Source organism: Pipistrellus kuhlii, unplaced genomic scaffold (assembly GCF_014108245.1).
Source record: "Pipistrellus kuhlii isolate mPipKuh1 unplaced genomic scaffold, mPipKuh1.p scaffold_m20_p_5, whole genome shotgun sequence".
Taxonomy (NCBI): domain Eukaryota; kingdom Metazoa; phylum Chordata; class Mammalia; order Chiroptera; family Vespertilionidae; genus Pipistrellus; species Pipistrellus kuhlii.
In genome coordinates, this window is record NW_023425551.1 from 70,898,413 (window position 1) to 70,920,551 (window position 22,139).

The 22,139-nt window shown below is 39.5% G+C and overlaps 1 protein-coding gene across 4 annotated transcripts in view; it reads left to right on the plus strand.

Moving 5' to 3' along the window:
- Positions 1-22,139, plus strand: part of LOC118705039 (24-hydroxycholesterol 7-alpha-hydroxylase) — a 101,834-nt gene that overhangs the window by 47,043 nt on the left and 32,652 nt on the right. For 2 of the 4 annotated variants that reach the window (XM_045573318.1, XM_036413197.2), the window contains exons 6-8: positions 3,301-3,405; positions 8,833-8,923; positions 11,654-11,686. In XM_045573318.1, coding sequence (XP_045429274.1) covers positions 3,301-3,405; positions 8,833-8,923; positions 11,654-11,686 — 229 coding nt within the window. The remainder of the gene's footprint in view (positions 1-3,300; positions 3,406-8,832; positions 8,924-11,653; positions 11,687-22,139) is intronic. The other 2 variants (XM_036413196.2, XM_036413198.2) reach the window with 1 other exon arrangement.

A 22,139-nucleotide genomic window follows, 5' to 3' on the forward strand; every position in this document is an offset into this window, starting at 1 on the left:
TAACAGTATCTATAGAACACTAGCCCTGCAGTTTTCTCTCTCATGGGGTATAGCCTGAGAAACTGCATGGTGAATGGTGGTAAAGTTTTCTCCTGAATGCTCCAGAGAACTGTGTTTCTTTTGCAAAGAGTAGTGAAGAGAGAGAGAGAGAGAGAGAGAGAGAGAGAGAGAGAGAGAGAGAGAGAGAGAGAGAGAGAGAAATAGAGAGAGAGAGAGAGAGAGAGAGAGAGAGAGAGAGAGAGAGATTAACATTTCTCAAAATGGCAAGTCATTTAATACTTACACAATCCTATGACCATTTTATAGATGAAACTGAGGCACAGAGAATTTAACTTGTCTGGGGTTACCCAATTCTTAAATAACAGCCAAGTTCTAGTTGCTCATGAAAGTATCTTGGAGGTTGTCACTTCATCCTCTTAAGTAAGAACCTGAACAGACTGAAAAATCAACTCTTAGATTCACCAGAGAGGGATGATACAGGGCAAACCTTTGGCCTCCAGAATGGAGAGAACAGTAAGCAAATACCTGATATTTTGTTAAGGATTTTTGCTCTATATTTAGTTGTGGGGGCACCACTCATCCCAGTCAGCCGAGTTGCTCTCCCCCTGTGGGAGTGCACTGACCACCAGGGGGAATCTCCTGCAATGAGCATCTGCCCCCCTGGTAGTCAGTGCATGTCATAGCAATTGGTAGACCAGGCATTCTGGTCATTCCACTGTTTGGTCTCCGGGCTTTTATTGTATAGGAAAGAGTAGGATAGGATAATGTCTTTGGTTTTGGTATTAGTGTCATGTTGGCCTTGTAAAATGAGTTAGGATGTGCTCCCTCTATTACTATACTCTGAACAAAAATTGGTATAAGTTTATTTTTAAATGTTTGGTAGAAAGCTTGGTGCTTTATGTTTTGGAAAGTTATTGATTATGGACTTAATTTCTTTAACAAATGTGGTCCTGTTTAGATCATCTATTTCTTTAGAGCTTTGGCAGATTGTGTCATTCAAGGGAGTGATCATTTCATCTAGGTTATCATATTTGTTGGCAAAGAGTTGTAGAAAGCATCTCTTTATTATATAGTAGAGGCCCATTGCAGGAAGGCTCCTGCAAGAACAGAGCTTCTGCTACCTCTCTCCCTCCCTTCTCCGCTCCTTCTCTCCCTTCTGCAGTGCTTGGCTTCCTTCTATGCTGTCTTCAGTCTTCGCTCCATGCCTGCAAATGTAAATTAACATCTTTTTATTCATTTTTATTTTTTTATTGATTTTTTACAGAGAAGAAGGGAGAGGGAGAGAGAGTTAGAAACAACGATGAGAAAGAAACATTGACCAGCTGCCTCCTCACACCCCCTATTGGGGATGTGCTCCTAATCAAGGTACATGCCCTTGACTGGAATTGAACCTGAGACCCTTGAGTTCACAGGCCAATACTCTATCCACTGAGCCAAACTGGTTAGGGCTAACCGACATCTTTGTTGGGTTAATTTGCATACTTGCTTCTGATTGGCTGGTGGGCATAGCAGCTGATGGTCAATTTGCATGTTTCTCTTTTATTAGTGAAGATATTTTTAACTTTTAAATATATTTTTTTTATTGATTTCAGAGAGAGGAAGGAATATAGAGAGAAGGATAGAAATGTCAATGATGAGAGACAACCATTGACCCACTGCCTCTTGCACACCCTACCTGGGCATGTGCCCTGACTGGGAATTGAACTGTGACCTTTTAGTTCATCAGTTGGTGCTCAATCACACCAGCTGAGCCCTTTATTTTCTTTTTAATTTTCATGGGCTTTATAATGATGTCCTCTCTTTAATTTCTGATATTAGTAATTTCTGTTCTCTCTCTCTGTCTCGATTTTTTCTCTTAAAGCTAGAAGCTTGTTGACTTTATTGATCTTTTTAAAGAGCCATTTTTTTAATCTCATTAATATTTTTCTATTGATTTCTTGTTTTTAGTTTCATTGATTGCTCTAATTCTTCTTTCTTCTGCCAACTTTGGGTTTAATTTGTTTCTCGTTCAGTTTCCTAAGGTGAAAACTTGGTTTATTGAGTTTAAAACTTTCTTCTTTTCTAATATATCCATCAATGCTATCAATTTCCTTCTAAGCAATCCACATGGAGCAGGGAGAGGGGAGGGAAGGAGAGAGAAACCTTTTTTCTGCCAAGGGTAATTTGGACATTTATAACATCAGTCATGGGCCATACAAATGATCAGCTTAAAAATTAGCCTGCTGTATTTGGTCAAACATTCGATTAACTCATCCCTAATGCCTTGATAGGACCAGACCAAATGATTTCATGGGCCTTATATGGCTCATAGGCCCGACCCCTGTCGTAGAGTATTTTTGCTGTCCTAAAAATCCTCTGTGCTCTGTCTATTCATTTTTGGCTATAAAACAGCTTAACAAATTTGAAAGAATAAAAATCATACCTACTTTCAGAACACAATGTAGTTAAACTAAAAATCAGTTGTTACGCCCAGATTTTGTGATCCCCAAGGACCACCAGGGAGCCAAGTCCGATGCTCTACCCTGCCCCACAGTACAAAATGGAGTCAGGAGTTAGCCTCACCCCGCCCTGCCCTCTCACAGTAATGAAAGGAAAATCCCAAAACAACATACTTCTAAATAAGTCACAGGTCAAAGAGGAAAAATTGGGAGACATTAAAAATATTTTGAAACCAATGAAAATGAAAACTAAGCCTACCAGATTTGGGGTGTAGCAAAAGCAGTGCTTATGGCAGCTTTACTCATAGTTGTCAAAACTTGGAAGGAACCAAGATGCCCTGCAGTGTGTGAATGGATTATAAGGAAAGATATATGTCGTTATAGATTTCTCTATACCCATAGAGTGTACAACACTAAGAGTGTACCCTAAAGTAAACTATGGACTTTAGGTAATTATGATGTGTCAATGCTGGTTCATCCTTGGTGAGAAATGTAATTTACTGCTGAATGATGTTGATAATTGGGAAGGTTGCGCATGAGTGGGATAAGAGTTATAAGGAAATCTCTGTACCTTCCTGTCAATTTTATTGTAAATCTAAAAATAAAATAAAATTAAAGTCTTAAAAAAAATACTAAGGCAGATTTTGAAGCAATAGAGTAAGGGAGCTGAGCTCCAGAGTCCCTACTCCTAATCACTGAACAAGGAGTAAGTATGTAAATCCCTTGGCATGCTGCAATTTGCAAGTCTGGGAATGGCAGAAATAATACCTTTTGGATAAAAGAAAAATGTGCGGTCTGTTGTTTATCAACATAAGTCTTTATCACATAACTGCGGTTTGACAATACTTATTTCTTTCAACAGACACTAATGCAGGTGCTGTTGGATACCATAGACATGGAAACAAATGAGCGTAGTCCAAACTACGGGCTTCTGCTCCTTTGGGCTTCTTTGTCCAATGCCGTCCCTGTAAGTATGTCAGCAAAATAAGGGCTGCCTTTCAGTCTATGCATTTTCAATGTTCCCTTCACTTTCCTTGCTCCCTCCCTGCCTTCCTTTCCTTTTTCCTTATGGGAAAGAAAAAGACTGCAGTGGAGTTGCAGTCTGAACTGAATATTTAATGAAATCTGATAAGATCGCCAAGGAGGCAAATTGGAGATCTGTGGCAATTCCTGTGTCTGAAGTGCAGCGTGTCACAGGCTAAGGAAGAAGCTTGCACCTGGATCAGCTGTGACACCTGCTTATGGAGCACTTCTCTGCAGGGCCGTGTGCTTAGCATTGGTGCTGCAGAGATGAAGAAGGCTTGACCCTTAGCTTTCATTGGGGAGTGAGTGGGTCAACAGATAGTTTCAGATAGAATTGCACTTGAATCCAGGTATCCCCAGTCACAGCTATAGAATCTCACGGAGGTAATTTCACCTCTGAGTTTCCATTTCCTTCTCTGTAAAAAGGGGATAAGGAAACTCCTAGTGAGGTCCTAGGACTTGGTACTTATTAATAGTAACTCTCGCCGAAACTGATTTGGCTCAGTGGTAGAGCTTCGGTCTGTGGACTGAAAGGTCCCAGGTTTGATTCCGGTCAAGGGCATGTACCTTGGTTGCGGGCACATCTCCAGTAGTGCAAGAGGCAGCTGGTCGATGTTTCTCTCTGATCGACGTTTCTAGCTCTGTCTCTCTCCCTTCCTCTCTGTAAAAAAATTAATAAAAAATATTTAAAAAATAATAATAAAAATAGTAACTCTCATTTCTCTGCAAGGTTGTTGTTGAGGATTCAAGATAAGCCCATCTGGTACCTGTTGAATAAGAGTTCTTTGTCTTCCCCATCCCCGTCTCCTTCTGTTTTTATTACCTGCCATCTTGGTCCTGTAAGCTTCCCTGTAAATGGAGCTGGTGGCACTGGAATGCACAATACTTCTGAAGAGAGTGGACACTGTGTAACTAATTTTTTAAAAGCTCTTATGAACTCGATTAAAGCCATGAGCTTTGTCTGCCTCTTCAGGTTCCATACTGGCTGGCTTCCTGTGTTGGGAGGATTTCACATTAACCTAAGCTGCATTTACATTATCTGAGAAATTAAAAGGTGACCTTTTTTATACACTTATTTTTCTCCTTAACAGGAACATTCAGATCATCTATAATGATAAATGTGGTCATTTTTCTTCTTTTTCTTCAAACAAATAGAAATAAAATATGTTAAGTATTATTTATATCTTCTTCCTCTTATGAAGGTCCAGGCTATTAAAGGCTTTCTAACTACTGACATTCTAGTTTCCTTTAACCTGCTTCAAACTCATTGGGTAAAGAGCAGAAATAGACATTTCAGCTTCTCTGCTCAAATGCCTGTCAACCACTAGAATATATAAAATAGTCTAATTAATCCTTTCCCCTTTTTATGTACAAAGAATATTAATCTTTGATTTTTCCTTACATAATTTTCTTGGAAGCTGATGAAGCAATAGCAAAATTAAAAAGGAACATGAAAACAACTCCAAAGCAGCAACAAAACAGCCACTCCTGTCACAGGATTGATTTTCAAGATCCCATTAGAACAGTCTCCTAGAGGACAGGGACACAAAGCCCCATTGATCTGACTCTGGGGAAGTCAGCACATTGGAATTTGTTCCTGGCAGTGGTCTGAAAGAATTTAAATCCTTAACTTCAGAAAGGAAGTGTCTGATGATTGTTCAAAGTTCCATCTTGCTGGCTGTTGTTGGCACATCCAAGGGGCAGCTGGTATGTAGGCAGAGACCCTGGAAGGCTTTAGGTCAGTTCCAAAGCCAAATCCCAGTGCCGGGTGACAGCCGGTACTTTGTTGAACCTCACTGAGCCTCAGTGTCCTCATCTGTAATATAGATTTAATGATATCTCCCTCATAGGGTCATTGTGCAGATTATATTGGTAATAAACGGAAATAGCTAACTGTCCATGGCACAAGATAGGCGCTTAATAAATATTAGCTGTGTTCGCTTATAAAAAGTAAAGCCGTGGTTTCAATCAGCCATTATTTTCATTAGTAACCAACTATCCTGGCTTCTAAAACGTGACTGCTCACATGCCCCAGGGTAGGCGCGGCTTCTGCTGTCCTGGTTTCTGTGGTCTTCCATCACCGCCTGGAGAGCTGCCGAACATCCTGCTGGAGGTGTAGGTGGTGGTCCTGACATTTCTTGGTTCCCACATCAGATCTTAGCATTTGTCCTACTCTGTGATCTGCCTAGAGGCCCTTGGGGCTCAGAGCTCAAGCTTCCAATAGGCTTGGTACAGGGCCTTGGTACAGGGCTCCGGACCATAAGACGGACCATGATCTATGACTCTTTAAATAAGATGAATTGAGTATGGAGTCACTATTACCGTATTTTTCGGACCATAAGACGCTCTGGACCATTGTCACCCAGGTGAACTTTGGTGGATTGGCCCAAGATATTAGCCATGATTTATGAAATTGTTTCTATGCTAAAAACATTTCCAAGTTCCAAGAACTTTTCAAGAACATTTTTGCAATTCTAATCTCAAAACTGACATTTTTCCTTTTTTAAAATCTTCCCTGGAGCTCTTTTCTAAACACTTTCACTAGTGACCTTCACTTTATTGTCTGTGCCACCCATTCCCTCTATATTTAGAGATTTTTTTCCATCTCATATCCCCAACTAGATGTGAATCTTCTTTGGGCAGGAATTATGACTTATGCCAATTTATGTTTACCGTGATTGGTCAAAGACTACCTAACATGTTATAGAGACTCCATCAGTATTTGTTAAATCGTTTTTTGAATGAAGGGATAAATGTTGCTCAATGACACAGTGAGGCAGAGCTTTCCTCCCTGTCCCTGTCACCTTTGTTCTTACCTCTCCAGAGCAGTGGGAAGGCATGGGAGTGGCTGCTTCTGAAGGTCACTGAGCCAGGGCCCTTCCCCTTCTTACCCAGCCCTCACCATGGACTTGACCCCTTTGGCAAAATGGTGCCTTCGGGAGCACTTCTTAATTCCTTTCCCACATGTTGGTGAACAAAGATCTCAAGGTCGCTTCTTCTTGTCTGTTGATTCAGTAATGAATGTAATTTTTACTCTTTTTTGCATGCTGTTTATTTTTTAAAAAGTGATTTGGTTTTCTAAAGTAGAAAGTAAAGATTTTTAGAAGTAAAATCTGTTAAGAAAAAAAAGCATTAAAATTATAACTGGCACCATTGTGCAGCTATTTATAGTTTAGCTAAATTTCTTGTATTTGTTATAAAAAGGTATTATAGGTGAATCTCTAAAAGTCTAATTAAGCACATAGAACTTTAGGCCCTTCTTTTGCATAACTGAAAAGCTATGTATGTCACTAAGCCTTCCCCTAACACCCCCCCACCCCCAGCATGATCTATGACTCTTTAAATAAGATGAATTGAGTATGGAGTCACTATTACCGTATTTTTCGGACCATAAGACGCTCCGGACCATAAGACGCACCAGTTTTTAGAGAAGGGAAATGAAGAAAAAAAGATTCTGAAACAAATAGTGTCCTAAAATATTTTATGTGCATTAAAACCCAACATCACAGTCATAAACACATGTAATCAACCCTGTAAAGTAAACAGCAGCATTTAGAACCATTTTAGAGCCGGGCAAGCACACAGAGACCACACAGAGCCGGGCAAGTAAAAAAACTTTTTTTTTAAAGTATATGTGTAGGCTATATTTGGACCATAAGACGCAGGGACTTTTTCCCCCCCACTTCTGGGGGGGAAAAGTGCGTCTTATGGTCCGAAAAATACGGTAATTAAATACAGTAATTCAGCACTTCCATCTATGAAAAATGTAGAACAGGCCTGAATGGGGAGGCAGGAGAAGAGAGCTCTCTGGGAGTCTTACTCCTACTGTAAAACCACACTATATGATCCACCTCTAGGGTAATTCTTTTGTAATCTGGAAAATGCTACAGAAAGTGTCCCCCCCCCCCCCCCCCCCCCACCTTGTGGTGGCCTGGGTTTAACACAATGATCCCTTCCCTGCAGTTTAATGTCTCAGAGGGGAAACAATAAGCAGCAATGACCTTGGTTTTGTGAGTGTTTCCTTTCACATAATTGCTCTTCCTCTTTTGACCACAGAGGGGAGTATTGGAATTATTTTAAGGTACCCAAAGTTACTTCACAAAAGGGACAGACTTAAGTGACACAAAGTGTTGTCTGGGTCGTATTTCAGGACTGGTTTTCCTAGATGAAATTTCTTTCACAATACAATGTTTATGAAGAAAGAAAGAAAAAAAAGAAAGCATAATTCAAGCTTCTTCTAATGATTTTAAGTAGGTTTTCTATATTGTGTAGCCTAAAAATAGAAGGGAAAACATTTACCTGAGTTTAGGAAAAGCTAGTTTTTGAGATGTGTAACAGTATAATTTTATTTTACTGCAGTGAGGAAAGATCTGAAATACTTCTGTTTGGTCTGGAGAGAGAACTGGCAAGCATACTGCATTCAGTAACAAGCTATGAACTTTTGAGCACCTTACTATGTTCAGTAGGGTGTAAAAGGACCCCGTTTTTTATATGGAGTACTCTCATAATTTAGTTTATGAGAGTTTAGATACAGTATCTTGGGATTACTTAAAATTTCCATGTTTCATTTGCAGAATATGATTTGACAATTCCTTTGTATTTCAAGGAAATAAAATCTTAAAAAAATATTTCTCTTTTGGACTTGGATTAACATTCTTAAGTGGCATAGTTTTTTGTTTTTAAATATTAACTGTATGCCTGCCCTGGCCAGTGTGCTCAGTAGTTAGAGTGTTGGCTCTTGCACAGAAGGGTCTCGTGTTCTATTCTTAATTAAGGATACATACCTATTGCAGGCTTGATCCCTGGCCCCGGTTGGTGTGTGTTCAGGAGGCAACCAAATCCATGTATGTGTCTCTCACATCATGATTCTCTCTTTCTCTCCCTCTCTCCCTCCTCACCTTTCCTCTCTGCCACTCTCCCTAAGGAAAAAAAAAAAAAAAAAATCAATGAAAAAACCATCCTATAGTGAGGATTAACAAAACAAATAAGCAAAACAAAAAATATTCACTGTATTCTTATATAATATTTTATATTGTATATTTGTAAAAGAAATCCCACTTTTCACATTTTTTCATGCACATTAATCTATGTAAACAACATAGTGAAACTGTAGAGAGAATAAAATTATAAATTGGACCTCTTAGAGATGAATACTGTCTCTTTTGTTCATAAAACTTAGTTATTTTCAAAGATGCTCTTTACTAACGTGCTTTTAAGTTTAATTTAAACAATCTCCTTGCTTCTTTTATTTATTTTTTATTTTTAAAAAATATTATTGAATGTATTACATATGTTTGAGCCTAATACTAAGTCTGCATTTGTTTACTTTCAAAAAAGGTTATAATTTTTTATGTATGTTTTTCTTTTTAAGATTGCATTTTGGACACTTGGATTTATCCTCTCTCAACCCAGTCTTTACAAAGCCATTATGGAAGGCATATCATCTGTGTTTGGTGCAGCAGGTACTAAAACGGAATTAAATTACATAAGTGAAGAGACATCAACTAATATGTGCTCATTACATATCGCGAGCAAAGTCAACTGCCCGTAATTTCATAGAAATTCCATATAGTCCAAAATTGAACATCATTTATGTGTGGTAGGACTTACATGGGTCAGGTAAAATCCTAGAATTTAATTATTATCAAGGATTATAGAGGTCAGCTTGCCTAACTCCCTTATTTTCCAAATGATGACAATAAATGCTAGGGAGATAGTGATTTGCCCAACTTCCCTACGTAACCTTAAATATATGATGTGCAGGGCTTTTTCTCCTGGTCTTCTGGCCCCTTACTTCAATTGAGCTGCAAGTCCATAGTTTTTGAATTCAGGATTTTCCTTGTTTCATAAAAGTAATATGATGCATAGTGCATATATTACATAACAGTACTAATGGGGTAGGGAAATCAGACAACATTCTACCACCAAAGGAATTCATTTAAAAGTTACAGTTGTTAGAGATTTCAGGATTAACGCCAGAGATAGGAATTGCTCCCTTTCTTTTTTGGTTCAGACTCCATTCTTTTCTTGTAATTTGTTTTAAAAAGCAGAAATAATCTAGAAGGGAGAGGGCTAAGCTACTTGTTTACTCAGTATAATTTGACTTGTTTTGGAGTAGATTTAAAAAAAAAAAACTTAGTATGTCAAATTATGCATTCTAATATGAAAAGAGTAACAAATGACTTGGTTTTGGGGAAGAAAACAATATAATAATTGGATAAAAAGGATCATGACAATTAACACTTTTCCTCTCCCCCTTCATGATTGCTAAAAATATCTTATTTGGAATTTTTAATTTAATTTTGACTACTTCTTGCTGACCTAAACCAAAAAGCAAATTGGCTTGACCAATGTGAGTATCTGAGCCCAACAGTTTTTTTTAAAAATATATTTTTATTGATTTTTTTACAGAGGGGAAGGGAGAGAGATAGAGAGCTAGAAAAGTCAATGAGAGAGAAACACCGACCAGCTGCCTCTTGCACACCCCCTACCGGGGATGTGCCGGCAACCAACATACATGCCCCTGACCGGAATCGAACCTGGGACCTTTCAGTCCAAAGACCAACGCTCTACCACTGAGCCAAACCAGTTTAGGCTGAGCCCTACAGTTTTGAGCCTTGAGTGTGAATCAGCAGGTGCTGGATCTCAGCTTAGAAATGGTGAGCATTACTCTCACAGAGGACCAAGAGTGCTCACAAGGTAGATTTGGCCATATTTTAGAAAATCGAAGAGAAGGCTGCCTTCACGGAGCGTTCATCTACAAAGCTATTGGAAATGTATGCGCATACCTGCATGTCTTCAGATGATAAGAGGGAATGTGTCCTTGATTGTCACAAATTCTCCCGTACCATTTCCTCATTAGAGCCTTGTCCTCATTTAGGACTTTCCAAATTCTTGGTCTTTAGGAAATAAAAAGGTACAGATGGGAATGGTGGGAATAATGTGGGAAACCTCTCTGACCCCAAGCCACAACAATTAAATATGACATTAATCTAAATGTCTACAATGCTTGAAGCTTGAATTATTGAACACAGTGCTAATGGAGAAAGAGAAATCTTTTTCTCTTCTCCATGTTCTGTTTATTTTTAGAGCCTATTGTTTTCCTTTGACAGAAAATTGCTCCTTCAAATGTAGTACCAGCTATACTTATGTCAATGCTTCCAGTTTACGAGACTATTGTAGAATTGAAAACAATTTATTAAAAAAAAAATCAATATTTCTTGCCATGCCTCTGTATTTCGGATCAACACATGCATAAGCCATAGTAGTAGCTCAGGAATTTAGATGTTGTGAGAGGAGACTACAGGTCTTTGATGGTTAATATCAAGGAAGATATCCGTGTACCCATACAAAGGATCCTATCAAAGAAGGAACATTAGAGTGCATGGAACAAGGATCTGATTCAGTATGGCAGTTTTCCCATTTGTATGCTCTTTTTTATCACAAGATCACTATTTCCTTCTTGGAGATGTCTTCAGTCAATTTCCAATTCTGCATCTCTCTCACCTCAAAACTCACCCCTAGAGCCCATCACAGACACTTTGCCTAACTTTCTTATAAAACAAGTTTAAGGATAAAGGCTACTACTGTTGAATACTTGGTCTTTTGTGTCTAGCTTCTTTCACTTAACATAATGTTTTATATTGCTATGTTTTACTTTAATTGATTTTCAGATGTTGAACCACCCTTGTATTCCTGGGATAAATCCTACTTAATCACAGAGTATAATCCATATAAGACATATAATTTTCATATATCTCTGGATTCAGTTTGTTAGTATTATTTTGTTGAGGAATTTACACTAACATTACTAAGGGATATTAGTCTATAGTTTTCTTGCCATGTTGTGGGGTGGTTTTGATATTAGGATACCTCTAGCTTTATAGAATATCTTCAGAAACATTCCCTATTCTATTTTATTTTATTTTTTGGTAGGACTTTTAAAGGATTGATGTTAATTCTTCATTAACCATATAGTAGAATTCACTAGTTAAGTAAACTAGTCCAGATATTTTCTTTGTGATAGGGTTTTAAAGAAATTAAATATCTCCACTTCAAGGATATTCACATTATCCATTCCTTCTTGAGTTTAGTTTTGTAACTCCTTAGGAATTTGCCCTTTCATCTAGGTTATTTAACTTGTTGGCATACAATTATTTATAGTATTCCCCATAATCCTTTTTCATGGTTAGGTCACAAGGAAAACATCTCTCCTTTTCATTTTGGTAATGTGTTCTTTTTCTTTTTTTCCTCCCTCCCACTGGGTCATTGTAGCTAGAGAGTTGCCAGTATTATGGACAAAGAGCTAACTTTTGGTTTTGTCTGTTTTGTTTGATTTTATTTTTTCTTTTGATATTCTAGTTTATACTTAATTTATTTCTATTCTAATCTTTATTATTTATCATTTCTATATCTTTATTGATATTCTCTACTTAGTTCTTTTACTTGATTTTTTTCAGTTCTTTGGGTATATTTAAAACATCTAAAGTCTTTTTTTAGTAAGTCCAATATCTGTCTTTTTTCAGGGATAGTTTATATTGATTGCTTTTTTTCTCTCTGTATGGTCAGTATTTTTTTTTGTTTGTTTCATGTCTTATTTCATATTTTCTTTTGCATGTCTTATAATTTTTTTGCTGAAAACTGGATTTTTTTAAATTGATTTTTCTTACAGAGAGGAAGGGAGAGAGATAGAGAGCTAGAAACGTCGATCAGAGAGAAACATCGACCAGCTGCCTTTTACACACCCCCTACCGGAGATGTGCCCACAACCAAGGTACATGCCCTTGACCGGAATCGAACTTGGGACCTTTCAGTCCACAGACCGATGCCCTACCACTGAGCCAAACCGGTTTCGGCTGAAAACTGGATATTTTTTTTTTTTTTTTTTTTTTTTTTTTTAATAAGTTTTTATTGTTCATATTATTACAAATGTTCCTTTCCCCCCCCCCCCCCCACCATTGCTCTCCTCCACCAGGTTCCCACCCCACCCTCTGCCCTTTCCCCTCTCCCCATTGTCCTCATCCATAGGTGCACAGTTTATGTTCAGTCTCTTCCCACGCCCCCCTCTCCCCTTTTCCCCATGAATCGTCAGTTCACTCCCCTTCCATATCTCTGATTCTATTATATTCAACAGTTAATATTGTTCATCAGATTTTTTTTTTAATTTCCTTGGTTTTTAGATTCACTTGTTGATAGTTACGTATTTGTTGTTCATAATTTTTATCTTTGTTTACCTTCTCTTCTGAAAGAACCCCCTTCAGCAATTCATATAATTCTGGTTTGGTGGTGATGAACTCCATTAGCTTTTTTTTATTAGTGAAGCTCTTTATCTGGCCTTCGATTCTGAGTGATAGCTTTGCTGGGTAGATTATTTTTGGCTGTAGGTTCTCGCTATTCATCACCTTGAATATTTCTTGCCATTCCCTTCTGGCCTGCATGGTTTCTGTTGAGAAGTCAGCTGACAATCGTATAGGTGCTCCTTTATAGGTTACTACCTTCTTTGCTCTTGCTTCTTTTAATATTCTCTCTTTGTCTTTTGCTCTTGGAATTTTAATAATGATGTGTCTCGGTGTGGTCCTCTTTGGATTCCTTTTGTTTGGAGTTCTGTGTGCTTCCTGGACTTGTAAGTCTAATTCTTTCACCAGATGGGGGAAGTTTTCTATCACTATTTCTTTCAGTATGTTTTCGATATCTTGCTCTCTCTCATCATCTGGGACCCCCATAATTCTGATGTTGGTTCGCTTGAAGTTGTCCCAGAGGTTTCTTACATTATCTTCAATTTTCTGGATTCTCTTGCCTTCTAGCTTCTGTGGAGGAGTGTCTTCTGGCTCTTTATGTTCCAAATCTTTGACTTGATTCTTGCGATCTTCCCTTCTGTTTTTAGGACTCTGTAAAATATTTTTTATTTCAGACAATGTATTCTTTATTTCTTGTTGACTCCTTATTAATTCTAGTTGATCTCTTTTCATATCCTCGTAGGCCTTATCCATCTTTTCTAGGAAATTCTTGAAAAACCTTGTAAGCGTAGATTTGAACTCTATATCCAGACGCTTTTTGTCCTCCATTTCTTTCGTTTGTGATCTATTTTGTTGTCGCATTTCGCAGTTCTGAAAACTGGATATTTTTAATATCATAATGTGGCAACTCTGGAAATCAGATTCTCCTCTCAGGTTTATTGTTATTGCTGCTTATTGTTGTTCATTTAATGATTTAGTTTGTATTCCTTATCATATGTGGCACTTATGTCTCTGCTTTGTTAGTTTAGTGGTCAACAGATACTTGGGCGAAGTATTTTTTTTAAATTTATTTTATTGATTTTTTACAGAGAGTAAGGGAGAGAGATAGCCAGAAACATCGACAAGAGAGAAACATCAATCAGCTGCCCCCTGCACACCGTTAACCGAGGATGCGCCTGCAAGCAAGGTACATGCCCTGACCAGAATCGAACATGGGACCTTTCAGTCCACAGGCTGATGCTCTATCCACTGAGCCAAACCGGTTTGGGCTGGGGGGAGTATTTTTACATTGATAACCAATAACTCTCCCATTCTTTGGCAAGGGACTCTGTGCGCATATTGAGGCCTACTTCAACACATGGCCAACCAATTGACAATTCTGCCTTAGCTTTTACTTCCTGCTTGCACAGAACCTCAAAGCCAGCCCTTGTTGAAACATTGGGGCTTCTCATGTCTTTTCAGAGCACGAGTAAAGCCCTGGGCATTTGTTCAGTACTACACAAGAACAAGGCCTTCGATATTTCCAGGAATGTCCTGGAACTCTCCAAAGCCCATAGGACATTTCATTTCCTAGCTTTTTATTTGAATATTTTGGGTTTACTTGTTTTTGTCCCAACTGTTATCTATTGGTTCAGGTAGCTGCCAAGTTAAACAATTATCTTTAAAAGTTTTCAGCCAACATCCTGGAGGAAAAGACTTTTTCCACTGGGGAGCCCTAAGTCAGATCAGGTCAAGACAGTCTTGGCAAGTGGGATTTTTCAGGAGACTGCCACACAGGTAACAAAACGATAATTTTCTAGGAATGAAGCTTCGCAGAAGTTCCAACCCTATCCTCCCCCCTCTGGTGGCTGCAGGGCAACTGATTGCAATATGAATGCAAATATCGATATTCAAGGTTATTGGGGAGTTTGAGGGGGGGAGGTCACAATAGGGGCAAGCTAAAATGTCATTAAGCTTGCTGTTTTTACCAAGATTCAGACATTTTTCTTGGATTTGCACTCCCTGAATTGCTGTAAGCCCATGGTTAATTTTCAGAGTTCTGAAAAAGTGATCCTGGCTATTTTTACCCTATTTCTCATTGGTTCTAAAGAGGGATTTTTCAAAGTCCCTTTTTTAGCTGACATAACCCTGAACCATATGTTTTAAGATTTCTTTTAGGAAACCTGCCAGATGGATGAAGCTTTCACTCATCCATTCATTGACTTGGCACTGTGAGAAATGCCAGGGCTGCGAAGGGGCGTGAGGTGTGGTGCAAGGTGCTCTCAAGGAAGCTCATGAATTGCTTTTCTATCGTGTAAAAGCAGGTTGGGGAGTAGCTAGCAGATGTTAGCAGAGAGAAAGGAATATTTCTATTGTTTCTTTGGAGATGTGTACCCGCTGTAGAATTCTGTAGGTTTTCTGTGCCTGGAACCTTTCCCTTGTTCTTGCTAATCATTCAGCATGAGTGTCATTTCCTCAGACAGGACTTGTATACTGATCCTATCTAATGACATGTTCCCTAGCTCTGCCCCTTGCTTCTCTGGCTCTTCTTGCTCCTTATTTCCTTCATATGCATGGTTATTTATTTATTGTATTTATTTATCTATCCTCCACCACCTTCACCAGAACATAATCTTCCCAACAACAGCAACAATGTGTGTTGTGCTCTCTATAGTATCTCTAACTGCCTAAAACCAAAAAATTACTTAACAAATATTTTCTGAATGAATTTAATGAACAAATATAAGGTTGTATTTTTAAGAGATGGGTGTCTTGGTCTAGCCTTCATTTGCAGCTCTGTCTCCTATCCCATTAAACAGTGCAGAGGATCTAACCAGTTTGGCTCAGTGGACAGAGCTTTGGCCTACGAACTGAAGGGTCCGAGGTTCAATTCCAATTAAGGGCATGTACCTTGGTTGTGGGGCATATTCCCAGTAGGGGGTGTGCAGGAGGCAGCTGATAGATGTTTCTTTCTCATTGAAGTTTCTAACTCTCTATCCCTCTCTCTTCTTGGGGAAAAGGGGAGAGGGGGGCGTGGGAAGAGACTGAACATAAACTGTGCACCTATGGATGAGGACAATGGGGAGTGGGGAAAGGGCAGAGGGCGGGGTGGGAACCTGGTGGAGGAGAGCAATGGTGGGGGGGGAAAAAAGGAACATTTGTAATAATATGAACAATAAAAACTTATTAAAAAAAAAAAGAAGAAAGAAAGAAAGAAAGAAAAATAAATAAATAAATAAATAAATAAATAAATATTTTTTTAAAAAAAAATTTGTTTAAAAAAATAAAAAAACAGTTCAGAAGACATGAGTGTTTTATGTAAAAAAGTTTCTGACAATTTTCTGCACTGAATTTTTGAGTTAGCAAAACCCTTGTCTCAGCCAATATCTAATCAGTAATATGGGATGCTGAGTAGTTGCAAACCCAAGAATCCATGTGAGTGGCAAGGAATGCTAGCATTTCTCAGAGTTTTAATTCTGTAAAGCATTTTCTTGCCTAACATTTTATTTTATCCTTTGATCTTCAGTGTAGCCTACATTATCGTGTCACGGGGAAGCTGATAAAGAGTATTTTATTTTGATAAAGAGTTTTGGGGTATAATTCCTGAAATTAGTCATTTAGTTTTAACTTTGAATTTATAAATTACAACATATTATTTCAATACCTTGTCATAACCTCTGAAACACAGTGTAAGAACTGAGATCAGATTTCCTGGGTTTAAACCCAGCCTTATCTAAGTCACCAAATTTTTGAAACCTGTTTTCTCTTTGAAATAATGGCAAAATAATAATGCCCATCTCATGGAATTATTGGGAGACTATCTATATATATAAATCCCTAAAATGCAAATAGACCGAATGGTGGAACAACCGAATAATAGGTCGCTATGACATGCGCTAACCATCAGAGGTATGCGCAGATCATGGCGAGCATCAGCAGCAGGCAGCAGAGTGTGGAACATGGTGGGCATTGGCTGTGGTGGGATGATGGAGAAGGGGGGCAGGGGCACCAGACCAAGGTGGGGCTCTGGTCACTGTATCAGGGTGAGCCTCTGGTAGTTACTGAAAATTCTTTGCTCCTGCAGGCTGCGGTCCCACCAGCCACTGGCTCCTGCTGCCAGCGCCAGCCCCCCTCACATCTGCTGGTGCTGGAGCCACCACTCACACCCACTGCCGGTGCCTGGTGCCAGCCTCAATCACTTGGCGCCATCAGTAAGTGTGAATGGTGGCTACCAGCCCTGATCGCCTCTCGGGGCTTCTCCACCTCCTCCTGCTCCTGAGGGGCGATCAGGGCCAGCAGCTTCCTCTCTAATCCATTGCCAGCATTGATCCCATTCACACCTGCTGCCACTGCCCAGTGCCAGTCCTGATCACTCAGTGCCATCAGCAGGTGCAAGCAGTGGTTGCTAATCCTGATCGCCCTGAGGGGTTCTCCACCACCCCTGCTCCTGAGGGGTGATTGGGGCAGCAGCCACTGCAAACACCCCATGAGAGTGCTGGTCCCACTCGCACCCGCTGCTGACGCCGCCCCAATTGCTTTGCGCCATCAGCAGGTGCAAGTGGGGCCTGCTCTGTCGTTGGCACAAGGGAGTGGTGTCAGTGATGTGAGCAGGGCTGTCAGCAGACGGGGGTCTGAGGGCAGCAGCTGAAGGGGCCAGGCTGGGGCATGGAGGATGGGCTGAGACCTGCCCCTGTGCCCACCCCAACCTTGTGGCCCACAGTTCCTTTCAAGGTGCATGAATTCATGCATTGGGCCCCTAGTAGCAAATATAAAGTACATGGCTCAGTGCCTGTCTTATAAGTCTTAACTATAACCAAACTGATACAATTATATTAGTTGTATGAAATTTTGTAATCTTCCCATATCATGAAATTAGTAACTATTATGACTTCAACTTTTCTTTTTTCAAATATTCATCGTTGTTTTTTGAAATAATAAAATTTTCTCGAATGTTTATAGAAATAAGCAAATTACTTTCATATAAGCTGACTATTTTGTAAAGGAGCTGAAGTGCAGTAAAAATACAGCATGAGGCTACTTATGTCTAATACTAGACACCTGGTGCATGAAATTTGTGCATGGGGGTGGAGGGATGTCCCTAAGCTGAGCCTGCACCCTCTCCAATCTGGGACCCATCCAGGATTAGGCCTAAACAGGCAGTTGGACATCCCTCTCACAATCCAGGACGGCTGGCTGCCAATCCCTCGCCTGCCTCTGCCTGATTGCCCCTAACCACTTCTGCCTACCAGCCTGATCACCCCCTAACCACTCCTCTGCCAGCTTGATCAACCTCTAACTGCTCCCCGGCTGGCTTGATTGCCCCTGCCAGCCTGGTCCCCCTTATACTCCCCTGCAGGCCTCGTCACTCTGCCCTCAACTGCCCTCCCCTGCAGGCCATCTTATGGCAGCCATCTTGTGTTCACATGGGGGCAGCCATCTTTGACCACATGGGGGTGGCCATCTTGTGTCTTGGAGTGACAATCAATTTGCATATACTCTTTTATTAGGTAGGATTACTCTAGGGGATAGAGAATAGCTAATACTCACAGAGCATATACTAAGTACTAAGCCCTCTTCTAAGTGATTTTTTACCGACTCAATCCTGGAATCATCCTTTCTAAAGGATGATATTACTTATCACCATTTTAAACAAGAGGGAAATAAAGTACCAGTTAGGTTGTTTACTCAAGATCACACAGCTAGTAAATGGTAGAACCATGATTTGAACCAAAGGTTGTCTGGCTATGAAGTTGATGACACAAATGAATAAATCTCCTTGCCAAATTTTACTCAGCATGTCTGAAGTAAGATGCTTAGAGCCAATTTCCAACTTAATTCCATTTCAAATTGGTTCCTAAACTACAGCTCTAGTTATACACTGTGCATACTCAGAAAATATTCCTGGAGTAGTAGTCATGTGCCTGTGCCTAATTCATGGCCTTAGTGTATGACCATTGGTGCAGAATCATAGTGGACGTAGCTTATCTTTTGTAGCAAGCCATGTGTTTCTGAGAAGGGTCTTCTCACCTCTGGAGCTTGCCTGACTGGGCCTCTTTTTATTAGCCCTTTCTTCACATTCCAGAGGTTTCCGTGAGATATCTGAATGAGACAGCAGGACCTAGCTAACCTCCAGGGATCTATCTGTTCTGCTCTTTTCTTTAATTACTTCATTACATTTTTTATCTCTCTTTCTCCTCTCCCTCCCTCATGTGTATGTGTGTGTGTGTGTGTGTGTTAAAAAAATTACATATACTCTCTACTATAGGTACCCAATAAATTCCCATTCTATGTCTTCAGATGCCATAAATTTTGAGTTGCCCTGTACTGTGTGCAGAAGGATCAGAATCAGATCAAGACATCTGCTAGAGAGAGGAGGAAAAGGCAGGGGGGGCAAGGAGAAAGGAGGAGGAGGTGGTAGACTGGAGATTGGAAGGACTCCCTTTGTAGTAGGCTGCATTTTTAAAAGCTCAACTTTCCTATGCAAGTGCAGTCCTATTCTATTATCCAGGTCTCATTGCCCAGTAATCTCTCTGTCACTCTCTTCTTTTTTTTTTTTTCTTTTTTTTTTTTAATATATTTTATTGATTTTGTACAGAGAGGAAGGGAGAGAGATAGAGTTAGAAACATCGATGAGAGAGAGTCATCGATCAGCTGCCTCTTGCACACCCCCTACTGGGGATATGCCCACAACCAAGATACATGCCCTTGACTGGAATTGAACCTGGGTCCCTTCAGTCCCCAAACCGACGCTCTATCCATTGAGCCAAACCGGTTTCGGCTATCACTCCCTTCTTAAAACCAAAACAGCACCTCCCTTTTTATTTGATGGCTTATCAGTTTATTATTACCTTAATTCTTAGGCATGGGAAACATGACTCAGCTCAAGTTGAAAACAAATTTCTAAACAAGTACATTTTTTAAATTGTATTTTTCTGGTACAGTTTACATTCAGTATTCTATTTCTACTACTCTTTGTTTCTCAATTATGGTCTCTCCCTGTCCTAGTTTTGGGAGTTCAGCATAGTGGTTAGATAGTTATATACTTTACAACATGGTCCCTTCCCCCCAGCCCTTATTTCCAGTATCCACTTGGCATCGTCCATATTATTACAATACTATTGACAGTTGTGGGTGCAAGCGTGGCCAGTGCTTGCAGCAGGTGCAAGTGCCAGTCTGGACTGTGGTGTACAGAAGCAAAGAATTTTCAGTAACCACCAGAAATTCACCCAATGACAGCAACTGGCACCCCCACCATGGTCTGGCACCCCTGCTCACCTGCTCTATCATCACACTGTGGCCGACACCCACCATGCTCCACACATGCCTCTTGGTGGTCAGCCCATGTCATAGTGACCAGTTGTTTGGTTGTTTAGTTGTTTCAGCTGTTCTGCAGTTCAGTCTATTTGCATATTAGCCTTTTATTATATACTATATTCCTGGCATAAAATAGAGGTATAATTTTTAAAAATTGAACTTTTGAACATTACTTAAAATATTGAGTTTTTAAAATTCCTGAAATGAAGGGAAGAATGTAAGATACTGATTTTATTCCCTGTGGATTACTATAAACTATTTACTATTTCTCTTTAGCTTTGTTTCTGTTCTCTAAAAATGGATTATTTTTCCAGAAGTTTTTCTTGAGGTCTGTGGTTGAGAAAATATGCCAGAAAACTAGTTTCTTGCCCTTAATCTCTTTCTACAGCTGAAGTCATTGCTTCATTATTTTTTAGAAGTCATAGAAGTGCTTTCTTTTTCAAAGCAATTACATAACTTCCCTAATAACAATCTAAAATAAACACTAATTTTCATTATTTGACTTTTGCTTTTTAAATAAATTACCATAACATTTTGGACACAAATTTATTGACCAAATTTTGATAGGGATCATTGCTTAAGGCTATTGCATGAATTTCTTTATTTTTCCACCTTTATGTCATACATTTTTACCCCAGGTTCATTCTTCATGTGTGCTATGACCTTTTGCATAAACCTTTAAGTGTTTTAAAGAAGCTGCTCTATGAATATGAAAAGGCAGCCACTGCAAAGGAAAGCTTAACTCACAGCAGAGAACAACAAACAACTGAGAATCCATGCTTTCAAAAGCAAAGAAAGAGGTGGAGGGGATGTGGAGGGATGCACTGTTTAAATTTCGGTGGAACTTATTATTTGCTTTTCTTCATCTTCCCATGTGTCCCTTGATAGCATCTACATCTGTCTTTCATTTGTGGAAGCACAGGGGTCCTCAGTATTCAACCCCACTTTGCAACCCCACCTTCTGATTCAGTGTTTTAAGAATATATCTCAAAAGGTCTGAATGACTCAACAAATATCTATCATTCTTTTCTTTTCTCTCAAAACATGGATTATTTCCCCAAAATTATTAGTTAAACCCTTATGTAATATTACCCCAGGACTATATAAACAGATTTTCTATATTTTATATTCCGTGTGTGTGTGTGTGTGTGTGTGTGTGTGTGTGTGTGTGTGTAAGGGGCAGGGGCTTAAATATTAAGGCACCAGAATAGCCATCTGTCACACTTTGGTGGTTTATTTGATCTGTGTTTATTTTCTTTAGTCAAGAAATCATTTTTTTATAATTAATTTTGGTACTTAAGTGCCTTTTCTTTCTGTCTGGGTGAGCGTCCCTCATCCCTGCAGGCTTACTAGGAGATGGAACTCCAATCCTAGTCAGGAGGCAAGGAACATAGCTGACACTTGAATCCTCTCTTGTGAAAGATATGATGTTGGGTCCTTGTGTCCATGCTCCTTTAAGGAAATGGCTGTGTTTTTCTCCCTCCTTTCTCCTCTGAGGGGAAGCGCATAGTTAACCGGTACCGGTTAACTATGCGCTTGTCTCTTACCTCCTGTGATACTAAATGTGTTGCAAGAAACCTTCATTGTTGTAACCCTGTAGAGCCTAACTCAGCCCTGGTCCCTATTTGTGTCAAGAAACTATCGAGTTTACCAGAGTGTCTAGGCACCCCTATGGAGATCAGTGATCAAGGGCAAGGGTTTTCAATGTAGGTAGACATGGGTTTGCAGCACAGGGGCTTGTCTTCACACACAATAACCTCTCTGAGGCTTGATAGCTGGCAGATAGTTATAAGAAATAAGTGAAGTGGTCCGAAGTATCTGTGATGTTAGGTGTTCAATGAATTAGTATTGTTATCTTCCTGTCTCTGATGGCACCTGTGCATAGGCTAGCACCTAACAGATATGAAGCAAACTTCTATTGAGTGAATAAATGGGTGAAATAATAAAATTTTAATCAATTATATAACCTTAACAAATACAATTTATAGTTAATGCGTTACTTCTTTTATTTGATTTCAGATATCCTAATATTTGGTTTGATTTTCATTGCATTTATGCCCATGGTTAAATGATAGTCTCTGAATTTTACTCGAAATCACCCATGATTTCTTCCCTAATGTCTTCTGCACCAGTCCTGGGTGGCTTTAGG